Source organism: Montipora foliosa, chromosome 7 (genome assembly GCF_036669935.1).
Source record: "Montipora foliosa isolate CH-2021 chromosome 7, ASM3666993v2, whole genome shotgun sequence".
NCBI classification, from domain to species: domain Eukaryota; kingdom Metazoa; phylum Cnidaria; class Anthozoa; order Scleractinia; family Acroporidae; genus Montipora; species Montipora foliosa.
In genome coordinates, this window is record NC_090875.1 from 22,988,946 (window position 1) to 23,009,841 (window position 20,896).

General features: G+C 40.9%; 2 protein-coding genes across 2 annotated transcripts in view; one reads left to right on the plus strand and one right to left on the minus strand.

Moving 5' to 3' along the window:
- Positions 1-20,896, minus strand: part of LOC138010035 (VWFA and cache domain-containing protein 1-like) — a 28,622-nt gene that overhangs the window by 4,385 nt on the left and 3,341 nt on the right. Inside the window, exons 4-14 of the mRNA XM_068857000.1 lie at positions 19,380-19,628; positions 18,354-18,486; positions 16,921-17,195; positions 15,432-15,573; positions 9,700-10,015; positions 7,387-7,571; positions 6,710-6,805; positions 5,605-5,950; positions 4,142-4,457; positions 1,523-1,645; positions 799-1,028 (exon numbers count right to left, since the gene is read on the minus strand). Of these exons, the coding sequence (XP_068713101.1) occupies positions 799-1,028; positions 1,523-1,645; positions 4,142-4,457; positions 5,605-5,950; positions 6,710-6,805; positions 7,387-7,571; positions 9,700-10,015; positions 15,432-15,573; positions 16,921-17,195; positions 18,354-18,486; positions 19,380-19,628 (2,411 nt within the window). The remainder of the gene's footprint in view (positions 1-798; positions 1,029-1,522; positions 1,646-4,141; positions 4,458-5,604; positions 5,951-6,709; positions 6,806-7,386; positions 7,572-9,699; positions 10,016-15,431; positions 15,574-16,920; positions 17,196-18,353; positions 18,487-19,379; positions 19,629-20,896) is intronic.
- Positions 10,539-14,385, plus strand: LOC138011134 (uncharacterized). Its single transcript, XM_068858116.1, has 3 exons — positions 10,539-10,565; positions 10,656-11,497; positions 14,124-14,385. Exons 1-3 carry the CDS (start codon positions 10,539-10,541, stop codon positions 14,383-14,385), a joined length of 1,131 nt encoding a protein of 376 aa, XP_068714217.1.

Below are 20,896 nucleotides of genomic sequence, written 5' to 3' on the forward strand. Positions count from 1 at the left end.
ACCATCATCGTCGTCATCGTAATCATAATAGGGACCTTAAGATCTACGACGGAGACGTTTGACGAAAACGTCAGAATATAACTTCAAAATATAACTTTGCTCTTTGGCGATTATTCCATCTCCTTCATGTCGTACAATGTGGGCGAAGTGTCCTAAAAATAAATTGGTACGAGCGGTTTCAGAGTGAAAATAGAGAATGAATGATTCTCTGTTGCATGCTTACGTCGTCGTCAAAACCTAAAATTTGGTAATTTCACGCCGTCGTTATGAAGAGTACCGAACAAATATGTGCTAAAATCGGTGCCGCCCGTGCAGCTCAATTATTTACGCTCTTTTAACCAATGATATCATTGTTTGGTGGCGTTGTCGTTGACTTCGCGGTCATAGATCTTAAGGTCCCTAACAATATTCATAGTCATCATCATCCAATTCATATCCATCGTCAGTAAAATCATCGTCATCATCTTCACTAGACTTATTTATTGTCATCATCAATCATTATCGTCGTCATTTATTTATTATCACTGTCATTATCATCATCATTATCACTGTCACTCTTATTTCCTTCTAAAAGTAACTGTTGTCATCACTGCCGTTGTTGTGGTATTCGTAGTCTTCGTTTCATTGGGAAAAATCACAAGTTTTAAGCTATCCAATAGAGAACTATTATCGACACCTCAAGCATAAGTTATCTGCGAAGCCACGAGTTAATCCTTCGTCTTTCGGGTGGACATCTCACGTGGCAAATCCCAAATAGTGCACGCGAATGAAAGAATCAATAAAGTGTCGCTAACTTACTGTCCGCCCATTAGTTGAGCCTTACAGATGTCATACTCCAGTGGAGCGTTGCATGGACATTCGCAATCCTTGTTTTCGCAAACGCCAGAACAGGGACATCGTTCTCTGTTTATTAAACATGGCTTGCTCTTGACTCTAATAACAAACACGTTAGTTCTTGGAATCCTGACAACAGTGTACGCATCGCAAGCACCGTGATCTCCTTTGTAGGTTTCGCCTTCGATTTTCACCTGCAGGAGAAGGAAATTCATATTTCAGATCAAAATCGTGATTTGCACAGAACAATTACAAATACGTACAAGAGCGGTTTTTCAGTTAAATCTGGACATTACTTTAACCATAGCTTGAAGTTTTCATTTCTACGTCTAATGATTGGCTCAAAAAATTTGCGTCATATTTATATTCATCGTAATCTAGTCAGATGCGTTTTCCCGCGTTTTCAGTTCCAGTGTCTTTGCTTTGTGATGTGTAAATTTGTTTATTTAATTTTCTGCGTCTTTTAGTTGATGGCCAAAGCGATACCTTTGGTTTATGATCTAGGTAGACTCCTGTCCTGTGTAATTTGCCTTCGTTCTGTTGAGCGCAGTCATACGCTTGAATATTTTGGCTTTCGATCGTTTAGGAATTCATAAGGTTGAAAATAACGCGGCACGTTAACTTTGACCGAAAGACTTTTTAAAAAGAGATTTGAGCGTTAGGCTAATAAATGTACTGAAAGTTTTACCTCGTAAAATCGCTGAAGTTTCAAAAGTTGGAGATTCCTGCATTCATATCGTTTCATGACACCATTCTTGATAAGATCGCGAGCTATTTCGCCATCCATGTCGGTGATATGCCTGTTAACAACCTGAAATGACATATCCACACGGCAGCGATGAACTTGGAAATACAACTCCTTTGGCTTTGTCTAGCTTTCAACTTTTGACTAATTTTTCAAAGACGTGCGCAGTGGAATACAAAAGGACCCAAAGGCCCTCTTCAAGGAGACAGGGTTTTTAAAGGAACGATAACACCAACGTCATTGAAAACGTCACAAATTAACATTTAATTCTTCTTTATTATTGGTGATTTTGACGTTACGTAATAATAGCCACGTTGGTGGACGAAGTGTTTTATTCGTTATTTCAACTGTCACCTTTCGTACATTTTCCATTGATCCTTATCCGCAAAATAGCCTATAACTAGCTAATCCAGGCGGATCGGAAAAGTAAGAGATTACAATAATAGGGATTAAGACAACAATGACCAACTAGTTGGGTGATACTAAAACAATAAGACCCTTTGCCCTTAAGGGCCACGGGTCAATAGCCCATTCGGCTTCGCTTCGCCTCAAGTGGGCGAAGGGTCTAATTGTGAAAGAGTACATATATTACAAAATAGGTAGAATAAAACAAATGTATGATTCAAATTAAATTAAACTGAAAAATTTAAATTTAATATTTACTTAACATTAGATCTCCCGTTAGCTGCTTTTGTTCGTCCATTAGCATTTGTACTTAAAAGTGCTACTATTACCTGCAAAAATCAATTCTACTTTTTCTTTGTATTTCAAAACTATGGTAACTGAACACTAAGTGACTGAAGTTTTAAGCCTCCATAAGATGACGGCAAGGGTTGGCTAGTTTAAAAATGCAATGTGTGTGCACGCGTTTAAATTAATATGCAACAAGGGAGTTTCGAACTTTCAAACTTTTAAACTCGTGTTTTGCACGTATAATAAGCGCGTTTACACGTTACAATTTTAAGCCAGTGATTCTTTGACGTCATCTTACCTCGACCCAAACCTCTGAAGTCCAATGAGTCAGTCTTTAACGGGAATAACAGTCGACTGTGAAATCCTGAACTTGCACTCAAAGAAAACAGCCTTTGGACAAAACTCGAAGCTCAAGATTTTGCTAGTATAGTCAGGTATCAAGGAAACGCGGTTTCAAAATATGAAGGAAAAAGGGAAGATATCTTGTTTGATCATAGTAGCACTTTAAACCATTATCACGTTGCCGCTCACAAGGCGCCCGGAGATTGGTTAAAAGTTACCTATACGTCTTTCGCGATTACTCCATCTCGCTCACGTTGTAAAATATGGGTACGAACGATTTCATTATAATGACGAAGGATTCACTGTGGTATCCTCCTATAATGTCATGAAATGGATTTTTAGTAATTTGTAATCATTTGTAGAGCGCCCGACCACCGTGTCTTATGCCATGAGTTCAAAATCAGAACAACACCACGCCTATCGTGATGTCGACGCCTATCGTGATGTCGACGTCAGGGGGTGTTGGCAACGAAGCTGATAGACATCACAAGCGAATCGCCTCTCTAATAGCTGAGAAAAGAAGAGAAAGCTATGCGGATGTCCTGAGCTATATTAGAACAAGGCTCAGATTCTGTTTATTGAAGAGCGTTTTAATTGCAATTAGAGGATTTCGAGGAAAGAGATTCAAAGAAAATACTACACCAATCTCTTCTCTCTCATTCAATTTGATTGACCTTGATAAAGTAGAGTAATTAAAATGTTACAGTGCCCAAATTTAACTTATATGGTATTGTTAGTTTTTTGTTTCAGGGGGTGCAATAATTTGTAGTCTGGCTTTAAAAGGAACAATTTTGTATGATATCTAGTTGTTGTTTTTGAATCATTGTAATTATAGATATAAATATATATATATATATATATTTTTTTTTTTAGATGGCCAATGTTTTATTTTATTTCATCATGTATATAGATGATATATTTTTAGTCTCTCAGTCCCGTTTACGTGAACCCTTTCGGTCTGTGTTCAATATGTTTTTTATTATCTACATTAATTGTTGTTATATTTTCAATTAAATAAAGTTCAGAGTTTTTCTTGATTTTAAATTTTTAAGAACAACACCACGCCAGTTGTTTCGCACCACTTTCACTAGTTCTTTATAGCCCGCACCTGTGTTGTTTTAGGGTAAGTTCCGCTGTTTTGTTCCTTCATTTATTGATTTTTTAACCAATCCTACAGCTGTCTTGCAAATTGTGCAGATTAACCTAAGACCACCTAACGCCCGCCGCAGTGGTTAAGCTCCCGAATAGTTAGTTTTTCTTTGAAGAGTAATCACATGCTGCTATCCTTCACAGTCCTTCACACCATAATGCATTTGTTCATGCTGGACTCCTTTTTACCCCGCTATGAAAGAGACTGGAACCCAGGCGGGAAAAGAGAGACCCCCTGAGTTTCAGTCCCTAGGTGGAGAGGGGATGGAGGAAAATCCAGGAACAGGAACAGGAGAGAAAAAGTTGAAAAAAAAAATCAGCACTAATCAAACTAGCAGTAATTTCCGGTGTTGCGTTCTGGCCTAAAAGTGTTTTTACCTTGGAAGTATCATTGTAAGCGTCTTCAAAATCCGGATGATATACTACGTAACCTCTCGTATCCATCAAAAAACATCGTAGCTCTTCTTTAAAGACGCAATGTTTCCCCATCGTTTTCGCCATAGAAGCGCCTAAACTTGAAATGGTGAGATCACCTCCAACCACGGCAAATATCTTGTGATCATTACTCAGAGAGGGGTCCAATAAGTCCCTCGTCACGGTATGGCTAACGGTGACAACAAAACCGGCCCCAAGGGGGTCCAGGTACGGGTGAGTTAGTGTGGTATCGCCATCATTTGCTACAGCGTTGATGAACCTAAATGAAAATCCACAGAGGGTGTGTTCTGCTGTATCAACGATTCGAGCTTGGGTTTTTTTTCCTGTGCCACAGGAAAAAGACATTTACGGTTCATTTGAGTGTCAGGAGGCCATCAAATGGAGCGTCTATCTACACTTATTCCTTGAGTCTACCCTTTCCCGAGTATATTTATTCTCAGAACGGCTTTTTCCCACATATTTCCACGGCGAAACGCGGAAAGAACATTCCAGGGTGATGCATGGACGTAAAACAATAGCACTGTCATAGCTCTGTTTGATTGGTCTTTTAACATCGAAACCCCCCTCGAGAGGCGTTCTATTAATAGGGAGCTTAAGCACGCACGTTTTTGAGACGCGGACGGCAACCGGAAGAGAACATTTCGCGCGCTAGGACAGTGGTGTCTCCCAGATTTATATACTAACCATATCTAATGGAGAAAGGATACTTGGCAATGTAAATGTGGTTGCGTGAAGACAAGTTAAAAAGGAAAACAGCTCAATTCCGGTTGCCGTCCGCGTCTCAAACACACGCATGCTTAAGCTCCCTAATATTATCTCCACTCGAAAAAGGATTGACTCCGCGGCCCAGTATGAAAGATGGAGGCTCTATTTGATGGGCTCCTGGGATGATAATACTTATGCGCAACAGACTGACTTATTGGTAGTATAGGCATCTGATAACTAAAATGTTACATGAGATGTTATGTTACGACACAGCAACCCGCACAAATCACGTCACGACTGCATTGATAAGAAGCTAGATATCGTAGAACTTTGACCAACGTCGGCACAACTTTGGTGATTGCAAATGATTTAGTTGGCTCCGACAGACGTTGATTTACAGGTGCAATCGAGCCAAGTTAGAATGGCTGAAAAAGCATAGGTATTTACCGCTGTCGTTTTTGCAAGCTTTTTTCAAAATCGGGAAGCTCTCGTTGAGAACAAAGTGCAGGCGTCTGGTAGTGACTTTTATCAAGAGTTACACCGTTTTCAACCGAAACCGTTCCGGAAATTAAACTGTCTACCGCGTCGACCTAAACCGGTTATGGGAGAACTTCTGACTGGATCCGACAAAACACAAGGGTGCCAGTGGCCGTAAAAACGTTCTACCTGCGCTATAGAAATTCAAATACATTAATACTTACCATGGCCGCGTCAGATGATCAAAATTCGTTGGCAGAGGAGCGGCTGGAAACAGGCGAAGAACACCATTGTAGGTGCCAACGAACCGACGCACGAATCTTGCAGTGTAACGTTTAAATTTTGCGGAGCCTGATCCCCAGACCATCCTATCAAAATAGGATGTAAGGATCGCCACGATCGGCATGTTTTGTTTCATGGCATAGACTTCACCCTCGCGAATTCTAACTGATTGCGTTTCCCCAAGAAGTTGCTTTGAGTACAAGCGAACAGCTTCCAAACGGTCTTGTTCTTCAAAGTATTCGGCTGGGTCAACAAATGCCTTGGCGCTCAATTTAACCGCTGATCGGTCTAAAAAGGAGTTAAGATGTTTGATTCAGTTGTGAGACCATCTGCTTTAGTTTGAGGGGCACTGGAATTTGAAAGGTGAACTGGGGAATTAGGTCGGACCAACAATCAAAGACCGAATTACAACTGCGCATTTCAGTGACTGCCCTTACAATAATGACCATCTCATAGAGCACATACTTACTTACACACTGATCACAAAGAGTGGCTTATCATGGTCTTGTGTGCAAGTGTGTGGAGGAATCAGCTTACTTAATTAATTTAAGCTAAATTAATTACTCTACTCTCTTAGACGCTGTACGGTGAATGAACGGATCTGTATTTATATACCTAGGCCACAGGAATGTTCAATGATTTGGATTTGTAATTTAAACTAAGTTTTTGAGGAAATGTATTTCAGTGGAGGCTTTCAGGCTTGTCGACCAAAAAACGCAAAATTTGTTCAAGGCCAATACTGTAAGTTATTTTACAGATCCAAAAGGGAATAAAGGAAAGAAACAAGAACCTTCTATTTCGCGATGGGAACGCGTTTTATGTTATTTTCACAGAAAAATGCTCTACTGCATGTGCATGCTCCCTTTTATGCTGCCGAGTCAATCTCGTTCCCAGAGGCTGGTATGCCTGTGGTCAGCACCAGGGATCCAGGGTATCAATGGTTTTGGGGTCGAGATTGCACCCACGTTTAATTGTAGTGGATAGCTTAAACCACTATTGCGTGAGTATCCGCGGACTCACGCTGAACGTCTGTATGAGGGACATTACCTGGATACGACACTGTGTCCGTATGGTAGCACGTCTTTGCCTCTGGCAACACGTCCATGCGGTGATAAGCCGTGGGATGGTTCCCGGCATTGTCAACTGTATAGATAAAAAGTGAGTAACCACCATACAAACGTGAAATGGCGATTAGCTTTTTATAAACGCTCAACGCCCTAAGCACCTCTTCAACTAACGAAGGTTTGGTTCCTGTGGGATGCAATCCCATATTTCCCTTATGTAGTGCAGGTTCAATAGGCCATTTCCGAGTTCATGTCTGCCTCCTCTTCAAAGCGAGTCTAAGTGCGAAGTTATTGTGATGGTAATTAGTTCTACTTTACATATGAATGAAAACTAATTTGCGTAAGAAAAACTTCGCACTTAGACTCGCTTTGAAGAGGAGGCAGACTTGAACTCGGAAATGGCCTATTGGAAGAGGACAAGTGGCTGCTGGGGACCAATTAACAATGACTGAATAAATGATCGAATGAACGGATGCGTGCATGCATGAACGCATTAAGAAGAAAGAAAGGAAGGAAGGAGTTATTGAGAGAGTGAGTCAATGAGTAACTGAATGGAGAAATGAGGGAACAGTGAACAAAGTTAAGGAATAAAGGAGGAATGGAGGTATTGAAGGAATGAATGCATGACGAAAGAAGTTAATGAAGAAATAAACTGCTTACGTATTCGAGATGACCCATATTTATCGTCAGATTCTTTCAATTTGATAGCGACACAGGTGATGAACTCTCTGTTGTCTGTCTCAAGCGGCTGGCAGGTATATTCATAATCAACCACTTCTATATTAATTCCTTCTCCCAGAACACCACCGGCAGCTATGGAACGTCTCTGACTATTTATTGTTTTACTGAAACAAAGAAATCATCGACCCGTAAGTTTCTATCCATTTTAAGGCTTCCTTGGAAATTTGTCTCAACAGAAAGAAGAGGAACTGTCCCACAAGTTGTAAAAGAACTGGCCGTTTGCAGGGTTCAGTCACATGTCACTCTTCGACAACATGTTGGGACGCAAGCTCATCGAGGAATATTAGTTTGTTGCCAAAACAAAAGCACTAACCACCGAAAAAAATAAGGTAAGTGCTCAAAAAGAATTTTTCCCTTTAAAACCGACACACCGTGACTCTCCTGAGCCTTTAGATCTGGAACGCTTACGTCCCAGCGCCATTGCAAAAAAAAAAAAAAACGACATCATCTAGCCATTTGACTAGATCCTGCAAGTGATGTATTGGTCAAGTTTAAGCCGGGCAAGCGACTGAAGTTTTGAATTTATCAATAGTAGCCCTTGACAGTAGCCAGGGAGCCTTTGAGCTTACGATTACTAGTTCGATTGCTCCACCACTGAACTAGAAGATATTCATGAGATGCAGATGCTTTTCTTATGCTGTCGACATTTTCATCATACAACATGACCCAGGTCTTAACTTAAAGCTTCACAAGCAACAGGCCGCGCAAAAACATGGCTTTGCTTCTTGCTCTTCATACTGATTTCATACTGAATTGACCGCTCCCCTTATAGGGGCTTTTCAGGGCCAATGAATCAACGAAACAACAGAACACAACAACTACAACTGTTAAGAATCCCAACTGGCCGGAGGCAAACCAGTTGGCTATTAACAAGTGTAGCTGGGAAGTTGAACCAGGGACTACCAGGATCAAATTCAACGAGTGGCCAGAGCGGGTCTTGAAACCGGGTTCTCCGGATCTCAAAGCAAGCGCCCTAACCACTGGGCCACACTGCCTCCTTTGCAACTTTCTACGGTGACAAAGAGTTTGGAGCCGAGGCCTTCCGTTAATCTTCCTTACAGCGTAACCAGACCTCACTCAAAAAGAAGAACTTTTTCCTGTGTTACACAGAGAACTCGCAGTGTTGCTGTTCTCTTACTCACAAAATTAAACTGACTCAGACCCTGATGTGACCTGACTGCTCCTATAGAACAGCTTAGTATGTTTATAGGTGTATTGGTGTTAAAGCAGGAATCCATGACCCTGAGCCTACAACTCTACTGTGTTCTTGTAACGGCGTTTTCACAGACCGATTAATTTTTAGATTGAATTTCCCGCGAATGAGACTCCCACAGGAGCCCGATGACCAATTACAAGAAATTAAGCTGACGTCATAGGGTCACCGAACCGGAACTGCCTTTGTTTTTTGACCTAATTCGCGGGAAGGGCTAGTCTAAAAATAAACCTACTTGTGAAAACGCCGTTTCACAGACGCTGTATGGTGTATGGAAGTTGCACGCTCCAGATGGGCTCGTGTGTTAAAGTGTCTATAACCTTAAAAAACCCCTTTCCACTCAACCATTTTCTGCACTTGTCTAACAGAATTTTTTGGTTCGCTTAACTCCCTCCTTCAAATTCACTGTTTCACTGAGAGGCTCCTAAAAAGTGGAAAAAAGAATTGTAATGTGATCTGCGACCGCGCAAGGAAGATGAACGGATTTAATATCGGGTTGACGTCACAGACTGCTTTGCATTGTGGGAGTAATTTTTGACGTCAACCCGGTATCGAACCCACTCCCCTTTATTGCTCGGTCACGGATCAAATTATGCCCAGTTTTCCCATCTTTAAAGCGAATAAAAAGGCCAGTTTTAAGCAAAAAGGTTCTAAAAACAACACAACCAGGAGCCCATCTGGAGCGTACAGCGTCTGTGAAACGGCGTTTTCACAAGTAGGTTTATTTTTAGACTAGCCCTTTCCGTGAATTAGGCCAAAAAAGAAAGGCAGTTCCGGTTCGGTGACCCTATGACGTCAGCTTAATTTCTTGTAATTGGTCATCGGGCTCCTGTGGGAGTCTCATTCGCGGGAAATTCAATCTAAAAATAAATCGGTCTGTGAAATACAGTAGGGTTGTAGGCTCTGGGTCATGGGTTTCTGACACAACGTATTTGGGACGAATTCAGAGAATAAATTAAGTCGGGAAAAGTTTGTTGAGGTGATGGGCACGCAAGGTGGGTTTGTTATACCTGACTTACCTGAAAGTCTCAACTTTCTTGTTCAATGCTGCTTGTCTAACGTCTTGGTATAACTCTTTGAATTCCTCCGATTCTTCTAATTGCAAAATGTGAACGGCATTACTTTCTTCTGTAACATGTTCCGGTGAGGGGATGTTAGGGTGGCTTAGTACTGCTCCGTCATAACTTTGAAACATAAAAGCGTAGGATTGAAGAGTTCCGTGTCCAAAATACTGAACATTGGACACGAGGTCAGGCATAAGAATATCCAGACCCACTACCCCACGAAATTTCTTTTCGTTGTCCATAACTGCGCAGGTTGCTGTGACCATGTAACCTGTGAAGGAAAAAAATGATGCTATCTTAGCAAAGACTTAAATATGACATGTCATTTCATCGCCGTCATTTGTGATAACTCGAACATACAATAGATCAAACATTAGCTCAATTTGTTCATCCATCAACAACTGTATATTATTATCAATATAATTATTATCTTTTGTAATAAAAACTAACGATAAAAAGTCACGACGTTTCGACCCCTCGGAGGTCATTTTCAAGTGAGAATAAAAGTTTTAAGAATTAGCATAAATATGTAAAAACTGGATAAAAATGCGGCGAACGCCGAAATGTGATAAAAATATGTACAAAAGTGTAAAAAGTGCTAAAAATATATGGAGTAATGAACGGTAGCTAAAGAAAACAATAGACAAAAAATAATTAAATACAAGAACTGCTTATCTGCCACAGGAACATACAATTATAAACTTGCCAAGTGGCTGGACGAAAAGCTAAAGCCCTTGTCCGTCAACGACCATACCGTCAGTGACATTTTTGTTTTTGCTGACGAACTCCGTGAAATGAAAATCAAAGAGCATGATGTTTTGGTGTCGTATGATGTGTCATCACTCTTTACTAATGTTCCTGTGGACGAAACCATTGAGAGTATTGCAGAGAGAGCCTTTGAGAACGACTAGTTCAACAAAGAACACGATCTTAATATCACGAAGCAGGCCCTGATAGAACTGTTAAGAATCGCCACCAAAAATCAGCTTTTCCAGTTTGAAGGAAACTTGTACGAACAAGTGGACGGTGTGGCAATGGGCTCGCCGCTGGGGCCTCTCATGGCAAACGCCTTCATGTGTAACATCGAGAAACAGCTGGAAACAGAAAACAAGATGCCCGCCTTTTACAAGCGCTATGTTGATGACACCCTTAGCGCAATGCCTGATGTTGAAGCAGCTATAGATTTCTTAACGACACTAAACAACAGTCACCCTTCTATTGATTTCACAATGGAGCTCGAAGAAAATGGCAGACTACCCTTTCTTGGAATGAACGTAATCAGGAATGGATGCTACCTGAACACAACGGTGTACCGAAAACCAACTGACACCGGACTGTTGTTACATTATCACAGCCACGTTGACGCGAGATATAAACGGTCACTGATAAATACCATGCTTAACCGTGCGTTTAAGCTCTCGTCTACATGGAAGGCCTTTCACGAGGAATGTGAACGCTTCAAAGAGATCTTTTCCCGTCTGTGTTATCCTGAAGATCATGTGCAGTCCACCATCCGCCTTTTCGTTGATTCAAAAGTTTCCGAGGAATCACGCACCCACGTTGATGAGAAGCGTGGGGACCCAATCAGAGTCGTGTTGCCCTTCAAGGACCAAAAATCTGCGAACGCCGTACGGAGACAACTTGCCGACCTAAGCCGTAAGATCAGTGCGGATATTACCCCTGTCTACACGAGCAAAAAGATCAAAGAAGAGATCCGGGTCCGTGAAGAGAAGCCACCCCTTGTAAGCCAACAGTGCGTTGTGTACCAATTCAAGTGTGACCTGTGCGACGCAGGTTATGTCGGATATACCTGCCGGCACCTTCACCAGCGCATTGAAGAGCACAAAGGGGCAACCATCGGCGACCATCTGAGAGAGAAACATGCATTGGAACCTAACAACATCGCAAAGAGTTTTAGAATTCTGAGAAAGTGCCAGAACAAGTTTGATTGTCTTGTTTTTGAAATGTTTTTTTATAAAAGAACTGAAACCATCGCTAAACAAACAGTGTGACTCTATCCGCGCCAAATTATTTGTTTAGAACAGTTCTTGTAATTAATTATTTTTTGTCTATTGTTTTCTCCAGCTACCGTTCATTACTCCATATATTTTTAGCACTTTTTACACTTTTGTACATATTTTTATCACATTTCGGCGTTCGCCGCATTTTTATCTAGTTTTGACATATTTATGCTAATTCTTAAAACTTTTATTCTCACTTGAAAATGACCTCCGAGGGGTCGAAACGTCGTGACTTTTTATCGTTAGTTTTTATTACAAAATCTATATCTAAAAGACTTCTGATTAAGATAATTATTATCGTTATAATTGCACTGACATTATTATCATTATATTATCATTATCATCATCATTATTGTTATCGTTGACTCTAGAGACGGCTGCAAACTACTATTTTCAGTGGGGCTGTCTTACCTACCAATAGAGAACTCCTCAAACTTTTTTGCTTATACCCTCTATGAAAGAAGGATTTGGTCGGGGATTGATTTTTTAAACCCCCTTCCCCCCCCCCCCCCTTCCTAAAGGCATTCTCAAATGGGAGTCAGCGGGCGAAAGGACCAACGACTAGGCTTTTTTAGATTGTGCTAGTAACAGTCGCACATTATGGTACTAGCAGTGCCCATTGTTTTCCCAAATTATGTTCGTTTTTCCAAATGATGCCACTTGTTCTTAAAATTATTCCTCTGAAAAATGAGTGAAACAAGTCCAAAAACATGACGTATCACGACCGTGTAGCGAAACGTTTTTTGTGTCACAAGCTCCTCTTCTATTGTATTTTGCTTTCTTTGCCGTAAGGCAACGGTCTCTGGGTACGCTTGCTGGTACTGGTATGGTCTCTAGCTGCAAGTTATCGGGTGGCTTGGCTAACGCCATTTGGCAACTTGCAAATGATAGGTACTGTGACCAACATCATCTGGCAACTCTCGTGCCAGACTGCCAGCCTCCTAGGGAGGCTCTCTTTATCGATTGACCGACAAGAACCTCTGGGGAGCTGGGTCATTTATCTACAATCGTGGACAAACTCGATGAGAAAACCGTGCACAAACCGGCAAAAAGCACTTGTTCACTTTTTCTCCCTTGTGAATCCCACAAAAATTACTTATCTCTTCCCTCCCCCTATCCAATGTTGATTTGGAAAGTGTTGATTTCCAGGAAACTGTTTGTGCCCCCCACAAAACAAACAACGTTGAACCGGGGAAGGGGGGAGGGGAAGGGGGCGTTGAAATATGGTCAATTTTGTGTTTACAACTGGAAGCGCTTGGAAGGGTAATTTCTTTATTTCCTGAAGAGTTTTGTCCACGATTGTAGGTTTTGGTCGGAATGGACAATGTGTCACGCTGGTCTGTGGGCTATACAAAGTCATGTGCCTCAATTTTAAAATGCAACCATTGATGTTTAAAGGTTTAATGTCCCCGTGGGAAGGATAATAAATAAGTTGACAAAGCACTGCAACGTAAACGCGTGGTCCTGGGTTCGAGCCCCGTTCAAGGCAGGCTTTCTTCACAACTCATTAAATTGCTGCTTAAGTGCGATGATCTTCAACTCACGTCTTTCACTTTCCGCTGTTCAAATTTATAAATAATTTCATTTATTGTATGGAAAGCAATTCTCAGGCTAAACGGAGCACTCCGATTGGCTGGTTTTTGGTCGGGATTTTACAGTAAAGACCATTACCATGAAAACAGTCCATTTCCGGCGCATTTTCGTCTTCAATGTAAAAGGTTACCGTACAAAGTTCGCTGAGGAAAGACGAAGATGACGAACATTCACCAAGCGAAGAACCGTCCGATCATTCAAAGAAACGATGCCTCATGATAAACAACTTACTAATCTCACTTTGTTAGACCGGGAGAGATCTTTCTCATATCTTCGAATCGTTTGAAAACGGTAGAAAGATATGAGAAAGATCTCTCCCGGTATAAGAAAGTGACACTCGACATTGCTTTCCTACAGAAATGCTTACTAATCTAACTTGCTCTAGACAGTACTAACGGAATATTGGCCCTTGGTCGTTTCTGAACGGACCTCGCACCGCCACGACCTCAGGCTAGTATTCCCAGTACGGCCCTTGCGCTCGGTTGTAAGAGGTTAAAGTGCCTATAAACCCGAAATTTTTTTTTTTGCTTCGAGAAATCTTTGTATCGCTCTGAGCAAAATGGCGCAAAAATTTTTGTTTTTGGTTAAAACCGGAATTTTTTACGAGGTTTTAAAGTGCGGTTTTCTCTGCCCGCGACCGGGTAAAAGGGAGACTGGGCCTAGTGACGTAATCATCAGGCAAATCAACAGAGGAGATGCGTAGTTTTGTAGTTTTCTCTGCGTGTCGGTGAAAACAATTTCTGTTCGGCTCACGTTTGTAACCAGCGTACGTGTTAATCAAGAAATGGCTTCGAACGACTTCATTCTGTCCTCCCGTTCAGATACGGAAGTTTCAGAAATTGAAGATTACGAGCTGGAAGTTGAAGGTTCGCCAAACTCGAGCTTCGCGGCCAGCGATGAGGAATACACGCACGAGGCATATGCTGACGATCCCCTAGCACGTTTCGATTTACCGTACTTATTCAGCTATAAGCCGAGCGATTTTTACACAAATCCTCACTCAATTTGGGCAAATTTGAAGCGGTAGAAGGGGTCTCGGCTTATAGCCGAGTATTTTTGATAAAAAAAATTTTCTCAGCAAATTAAAACAGTAACAAATGAACGTGTATTCACTTACAAGCCGAACTAAATTAGTTGTAAAATGAAGAGAAGTTGTTGTTTCGATGTTCTTGGTGTAATATGGACTTTTATTACTTGGTGGCTCGTAACGCTAAAAGGAGCCGTTCGTGTTGTTGTGTGATCGGGATCGATCTTATTGCTCATCTTCTTCCTCGCTGTCTGTCTCGAATTCGTCGTCCATTTCCTCGTCTTCACTTTTCGTTTTGTTCTGGAATATTCTTGTCGAAGACTGCATCGTCTTCTGTGCCGTCGAGTGCGTTATAGAGGTGCCACAAGTCTTAAACGACCGCCTCACCATCTCCTCGGGAATATCGCGCCAAGCGTGGTTTACCCATCATAGGAACGAGGAGCCTGGGAACGAGATTGCACCATCACAGATCGTGTAAACAAAATCGACCCACTTCTTCTTTCGCTTTTGCTTTTCGCTTTCACATTTACCGTAAAACGGTATGGGATGAAGCAGTATCCCTTTCTCTTTGCTTCGAACATTGCTACAACCGAAAACAACACATTTCTCAGGCATGGCTTCACCTCTGATGGAAGTCACAACTTGCGACACTCACAGTCCGGGTTTTACGTCACGAATTACACTCGACCCATTCCCTTTCGGCAAGCTCACCAGCTCGGTAATGGGTTTTCGAATCTCGCGTTTCCGCCACTTTGAAAATTCGCAAAAAATTCCGGTTTTAACCAAAAACAAAAATTTTTGCGCCATTTTGCTCATAGCGATACAAAGATTTCTCGAAGCAAAACAAAAAATTCGGGTTTATAGGCACTTTAATACTCTATCATTTATTTGTTCAACTCATTCAAGTCCAGTCCAATTTCATTTTGATGCTTACAAAATGATATTTGAGACAAATTCAATAATCGGGGAGCAGGTTGTCATTAAATTGCTTTTCGGCTATTGGAATGATAAAGCGTGACTGACAAATAAATACAAGATTCTCGTACCCAGTCCAAGAAGATCCACATATGGCCGAGAGAGCACAACCCTCCTTTCGAGGGCTGGAGTGACTTTCATCAGATGATCAAAATAAGGTTGAAGCCTAGAATAATAATCGGTTTTTCCAGCAATGGATGCAGTTACTCCACCCTGCAATAAATCAATCATGTGCCAGACGAGGTTAAAGAAGCATGAAAATAGGTTATTCATTGGGCTTTCGGAGATATTGTTTCCCGCTTCAATTTTCTCTTGAATAGTGCGTGGTCAAAAACCAAGCCGGGATTGGGGCGACTCTGCATTGCTTGTTTTCGTGCATATCCTTTCTGAGAACCCCGAACCCCTGTATGCAGGCAACGATTAAAGGGGCTAGGTCACGTTATTTTAGGTAATTTTCTTTAATTTTGTTAATTATGAGCTCTAAACGTCAAATTGGCAGAGCAAGAGTCTTTCATTTGCAAAATCACGGCCACATAACAACTGAGAATGATTTCCCAGCTGTGTAAATGACATTTTGATATAGACTGATATAAATTTGAAAAAAGGTGGGCCGACGTTTTTCAAATTTACCCAAATTCAATCCATTTCAATCCTCTCCAGTTTTGTCCATCCATGTCCCTTCTTGGCTTCCCTGTGTTTTGTTAGAGTTCTTCTATAGTTTTGAACAGTTATTTTGATATTTTAGTTAATTCCATGACCATTCGATCAGTGCTGAAATTGCCTAAAATTGCGTGACCTAGCCCCTTTAAAGCAGAAGATAACATTCTGGATTATTGAATCGACTTCTTTGCTTCCTGTATCTAATTTATTTCCTTGCAAAATAGAGACTGGAAAATGGTAGCGTGGAAAGGACGAACCTTGAAGTAATGCCGAACGTTAACAAAAAAAACGAAACACGTAAATCAAAACACGAATTTTAAGCAACTGTTAGAAGAGTTTCTGTTGCTATCAAGTTCACAGGGGCAAGTGTTCTAAGGGCCTTTTCTGTAACTATCACATGCAGAGGCAGTGGCGGACCTAGGAATATTTTAAGGGGGGGGGGGGGGGGAATTGAAAGAATGAAAGTATATACTCTGACAAAATTCCAGATAGCTGCTATTTTGACGTTTGGTTGTGTTTTGCAGTAAGAAAAATGTTCACGTCACGTAAACAGTATCTGTTCCAGCAAAAATAAAAATACAATAAAGAGCAGCTAAATGGAAAAAAAACAGCCAAAATTGGGGGTGGCTAGCCACCCTATTCACCCCCCCTCCTAGATCCGTCCCTGAGAGGATTCCCACACACATAACACTCACAGAGGCCTTGACTTTCTGGATAAATGTAACGAGAAGAAATTTGACGTCCCATATCGTTGATGTTTGCTTCCAAGCTGTCTTTTTTTTTTGGGGTATCTTGCATCTCGCGAGTAACTTACAAAGTTGAAAATTAATCAAAGAAATTCCTATGCCTCTTAGCCAATGAGAAGACCGACATCATATAGTTGCTCTAATTCAGGCTTACCGTTACATCAGCCAGTTTGTCTAAGAATGCCATCTTCCTTCCAAAACTCAGTACTATCAATTTTAAATCGGTTTCTTTAAATTCCTTTCTGAACTCTTTAAACTCTTGTTTCAATGCGTCAATTACAAGCTGTTGAAAGTGTTTTTTTTTGGGCCCATCATCTGTGATTAGCAAGAACATTGACGGTCTGGATTCTAGGTTTTCCGATGAGTTACGCAAGGTGTGCTTTTGAATCGCAAAGGCTTTCTTGAAAGCTCTGATGTATCTTGTACCGCCTAATCAATAAGGATAATAAGAATTAGACATTTATGAAGTTGGGGTGAGGCAGTTACCATTTCCCTATTTCTTCGAAAGATTTACTTCAGATACTCCAGTTTTCTCTTATTCGGATTATTTATATGATTCGATTTAGTTTTTAATTAATGTCCTTAATCGGAGCCCCAGTGATAAATAAACTAAATAAATTAGAAATATAGAACAGCGATTTCAATGTTACGTTGAGACAGGTTTCGGCAGAAACGTCAGCCTTCCTTCGGTGCAAGTGTTACATGAGATGCAAATCTGAGTATAAATATCTGATAAATTTTAATAAATACAAATACGACAAAGAAAAATCATGTTTGAAGCGTGGAAATTACAGAGATAGGCTCAAGTTAACATGTTGAAGTTAGCATTTACATTCATCAGATATTCATTTTCAGATTTTCATCTTATGTAACACTTGCACCGAAGAAGACAGAAGTTTTCGCCGAAACATATCTGCATCAAAATCGTTGTTTTACATTAAACGTTATTGTCAGTGTCTCTCCTGCTCTCTAGACCAAATTGAATAAAGGTGTAATTATGACAATTATTTTATATTAAACTTGGGCAGAACATACGTGTTTAAATGAACGGTTCGCTGTTTACAACTGACAAATCAACAATGGGAAAAGATGACAGCAAAAAAAAAAAAAGGGAGAAAGATGAGACCGGAAAGATGGGAGAAGAGAAAAGGGATAGGGTGGGGTGGGGAATAGAATCTATTGATGACTTTTACTAATCCAAAAGGATTTGATTGTTATCACGCAACTGTTGTTTGTTACAGTTTTAGATTGAATCAATTTTTGTAAGCCTAGGGCATTTAATTTTTTAAGGTGTTCCTAGTGGAATACGAGACTGACAAAGGTCATAGCTTGGACAACCAGAATACTGCTCCAAGAAAACCTAAATTAAAATTTTAAAACATCATTAATAGCTTTGGAACGTGACTGGAAAACAAGCGCATGTATTTTTTAGTGTATATGTGATGATTTAGCTATCCGTCAGTGACCGTTGAACCAAAAAAAATAATGGCCAAATAAGACGGCCAGAGTCTTAGCTACCCATAGCCCTCTTGTTGCGATCAACAAGTTACTTGTCAAATGGAAGCAAGACGTACGCCATTTTCTTACCTGAAGGGTTTGCTCTGTCGACAAAAGTCTTGAAGGCGTTGATGTTGAATACCTTAGCACTTGCCATTGATGATCTGTAGCATTCTTCGTCTCCGGGAACGTAAGTTGACGCGTTAAAAGCGATAACCGATACCTACAATAAAATAGAGATTTATAAACACAAGGTAAAGCAGCCCAATTTAGTATGTACTGTTTTGTTTATTCTCACACCAAAAGATGTCATATTTTATGTGATCCATGGTCATTGTTTTTCACACAATGCGCCGTTCGCGTTGGTTACCCTATGTTGTTGCGCACTGATGATACATACTAGAAACCCATAAGGGTTGAAACGTGTAACGGCCCCTTGTGTGCTGAAAAACAAGCTTCTGAATATTCAATTTGCTACGTACCATATTTGGAACAACAAGAGCGAGGGGTTTCCAACTATGGTACTTAGCACTGAAACATTCAACCATTCAGTTCGCACTCAGTGAATATTCGGAAGCTGTGAACGCGCGTTACACGTTTCAACCCTTATGGGTTTCTGTACATACTTAATACATACATACCTAATTGACCATTCCCCATAGGGGCTTTTCAGGACCAATGAAACAATGAACGAAACGACACAACGCAACAACAACTGTTAAGAATCCCAACGGGCCAGACGCAAACCAGTTGGCTATTTGCAAGTGCGGTCGAGACGTTGAACTAGGGATTTCCACGACAAAAATTCAACGAAAGATCAGAATGAGTCTTGAACCCGGGAACTCCGGGTCTGAAGGCAAGAATCCTAACCACGGGGCCACACTGCCTCATTTTCCGAAGTAGTTAGAGAGATTTAGCATTACGTCTCCGACAAACGGCAAACGTCAGGTTGAAATTTGCGTCTCGCAAAAAAGTTAAGGATACTTGTTTCATTATAACTGATTACTTGCTTGTTATCTACAGATGTAAAAAAATGTAAATGCTTTGTTTATAGTGGAAGTGCACTCTGGACGACAAGAAAGGAAAGGAAACGAGAAAGAACCAGAGTCTAATTACCTTATCCTTTGGCACCAAAGTCCCCAACACAATCTTCGTCATCTCCTTGGCGCGTCTGAGGTAGTTAGCCATCGAAGTGCTGCTATCCAAAAGAATAATGATGTTTTTCGGCTCTGACACCGCCGCACCATTATACCAAGGTCTTAATCTGTGGTCGTAACCATCACAACTTGAGACTTTAGGCGCCGGATATATGGTAAAGACGCCTCCCGATGAACCAAAGTACTGCCATTTCACCTTTAATGTTGTCTGACAATACATATATGATAATCAAAATGTAGTACCGACTGACAACAAAAAGTCTTAATTGAGTATAGTAAGCCCGAAACAAAAAAAAGAAAAACATCTTGTAATGTGTGACCATCTGTTTAAACCCCTAATTAATTCATGATTGCTTGGTAACCGGGCCGGGAGCCATTGTGAGGTATGTGAAATATACACGAAGTTGAGTTGTGTTACTGGATTTATTGCTAAGCGCAAATAAGAAAAATTACGCAACTGAGTCTCATAAAATTAAATAAACGAATTGTAACTCAAAGGGAACAAAATGTATCCGCAATAAGCGCGGAAAAAAGGCGGGAAAACGCGCAGGATCAAGTCATACGTGGCCAATCGCGCGTGGCTCATGCAACAGAGAGCCCAAGGAAAAGCTAAATTAAAGGGGTGCTAAACACACCCGCCTGGTATGTTAGCTACGCCATGCTGATGAGGCCCAAAGGCCGATATAGCTGTCCATGGCTGCTAATTGACCGGGTGAAATGGTTGTGCGCATGCGTGATGTGTTGGCCACACCGGGTTGGTGTTGGCGTGTGTCACCTTGCTTTTTATTGTTGTAAATTACTTCGTATTTTTTCAGAAAGACCGCTCCAGACTGAACAGATATTTTCAATGTAGTTAAAGGCCAACCTTCAACCGATAGGCTTTTCGACCGTTTGTTTTTGTTATGGAAATTCGCATTGCTTATCGTAGCAATCTGATTGGATGAATTTCAGCTTTGGCGGGATTTTCATAGATGAAATTGTTCCACGACACACAATGCCTGTAGGGTAAACGTGGATCCTTAAGTTTCACCGTCGAGACGAGGTGCATGAACGTTCGTTTTGGTATGAATGAAAACTTATTATATGACTAGCTCCGTGCGCGGACAAGAAGAACCAAATCTCGTACTGATTGGCTAGATGGAGCTATCTTGCCCGCTCCGGATTTCTCATTTGATTCCAGCAAGATCAAAGATCGTCTTTTTGGTGTTTGATCTCATATAATATATCCTTTATTGACCAAGCTTGTTCGGTCAAGAACTATTTATTTATTTATTTATTTATTTGTTTAACCAATTTGCCAACAAAGTTAGGTGACAAAACAATAATACATTAAGTCCCCTACAAGGTGTATCACCCACCCAACCCAACCCACACAAGGAACATAAAAACTAACTACACCAATCCCTCCCCGCTGGTAATTTCTTAAAAAAAAAAAAGCTACGAGATCATCTAACTAAATTATTAATCCTACGACAT

What these genes read in the sequence shown, in the direction of transcription:
- LOC138011134 (XM_068858116.1), top strand. Translation starts at nt 10,539, where the DNA reads ATGAAAATCAAAGAGCATGATGTTTTG. An exon ending in TCAAAGAGCATGATGTTTTG is followed by an intron (nt 10,566 to 10,655) that starts GTGTCGTATGAT and finishes GAGAACGACTAG; the next exon opens with TTCAACAAAGAACACGATCT. An exon ending in CCACCCCTTGTAAGCCAACA is followed by an intron (nt 11,498 to 14,123) that starts GTGCGTTGTGTA and finishes GTTTGTAACCAG; the next exon opens with CGTACGTGTTAATCAAGAAA.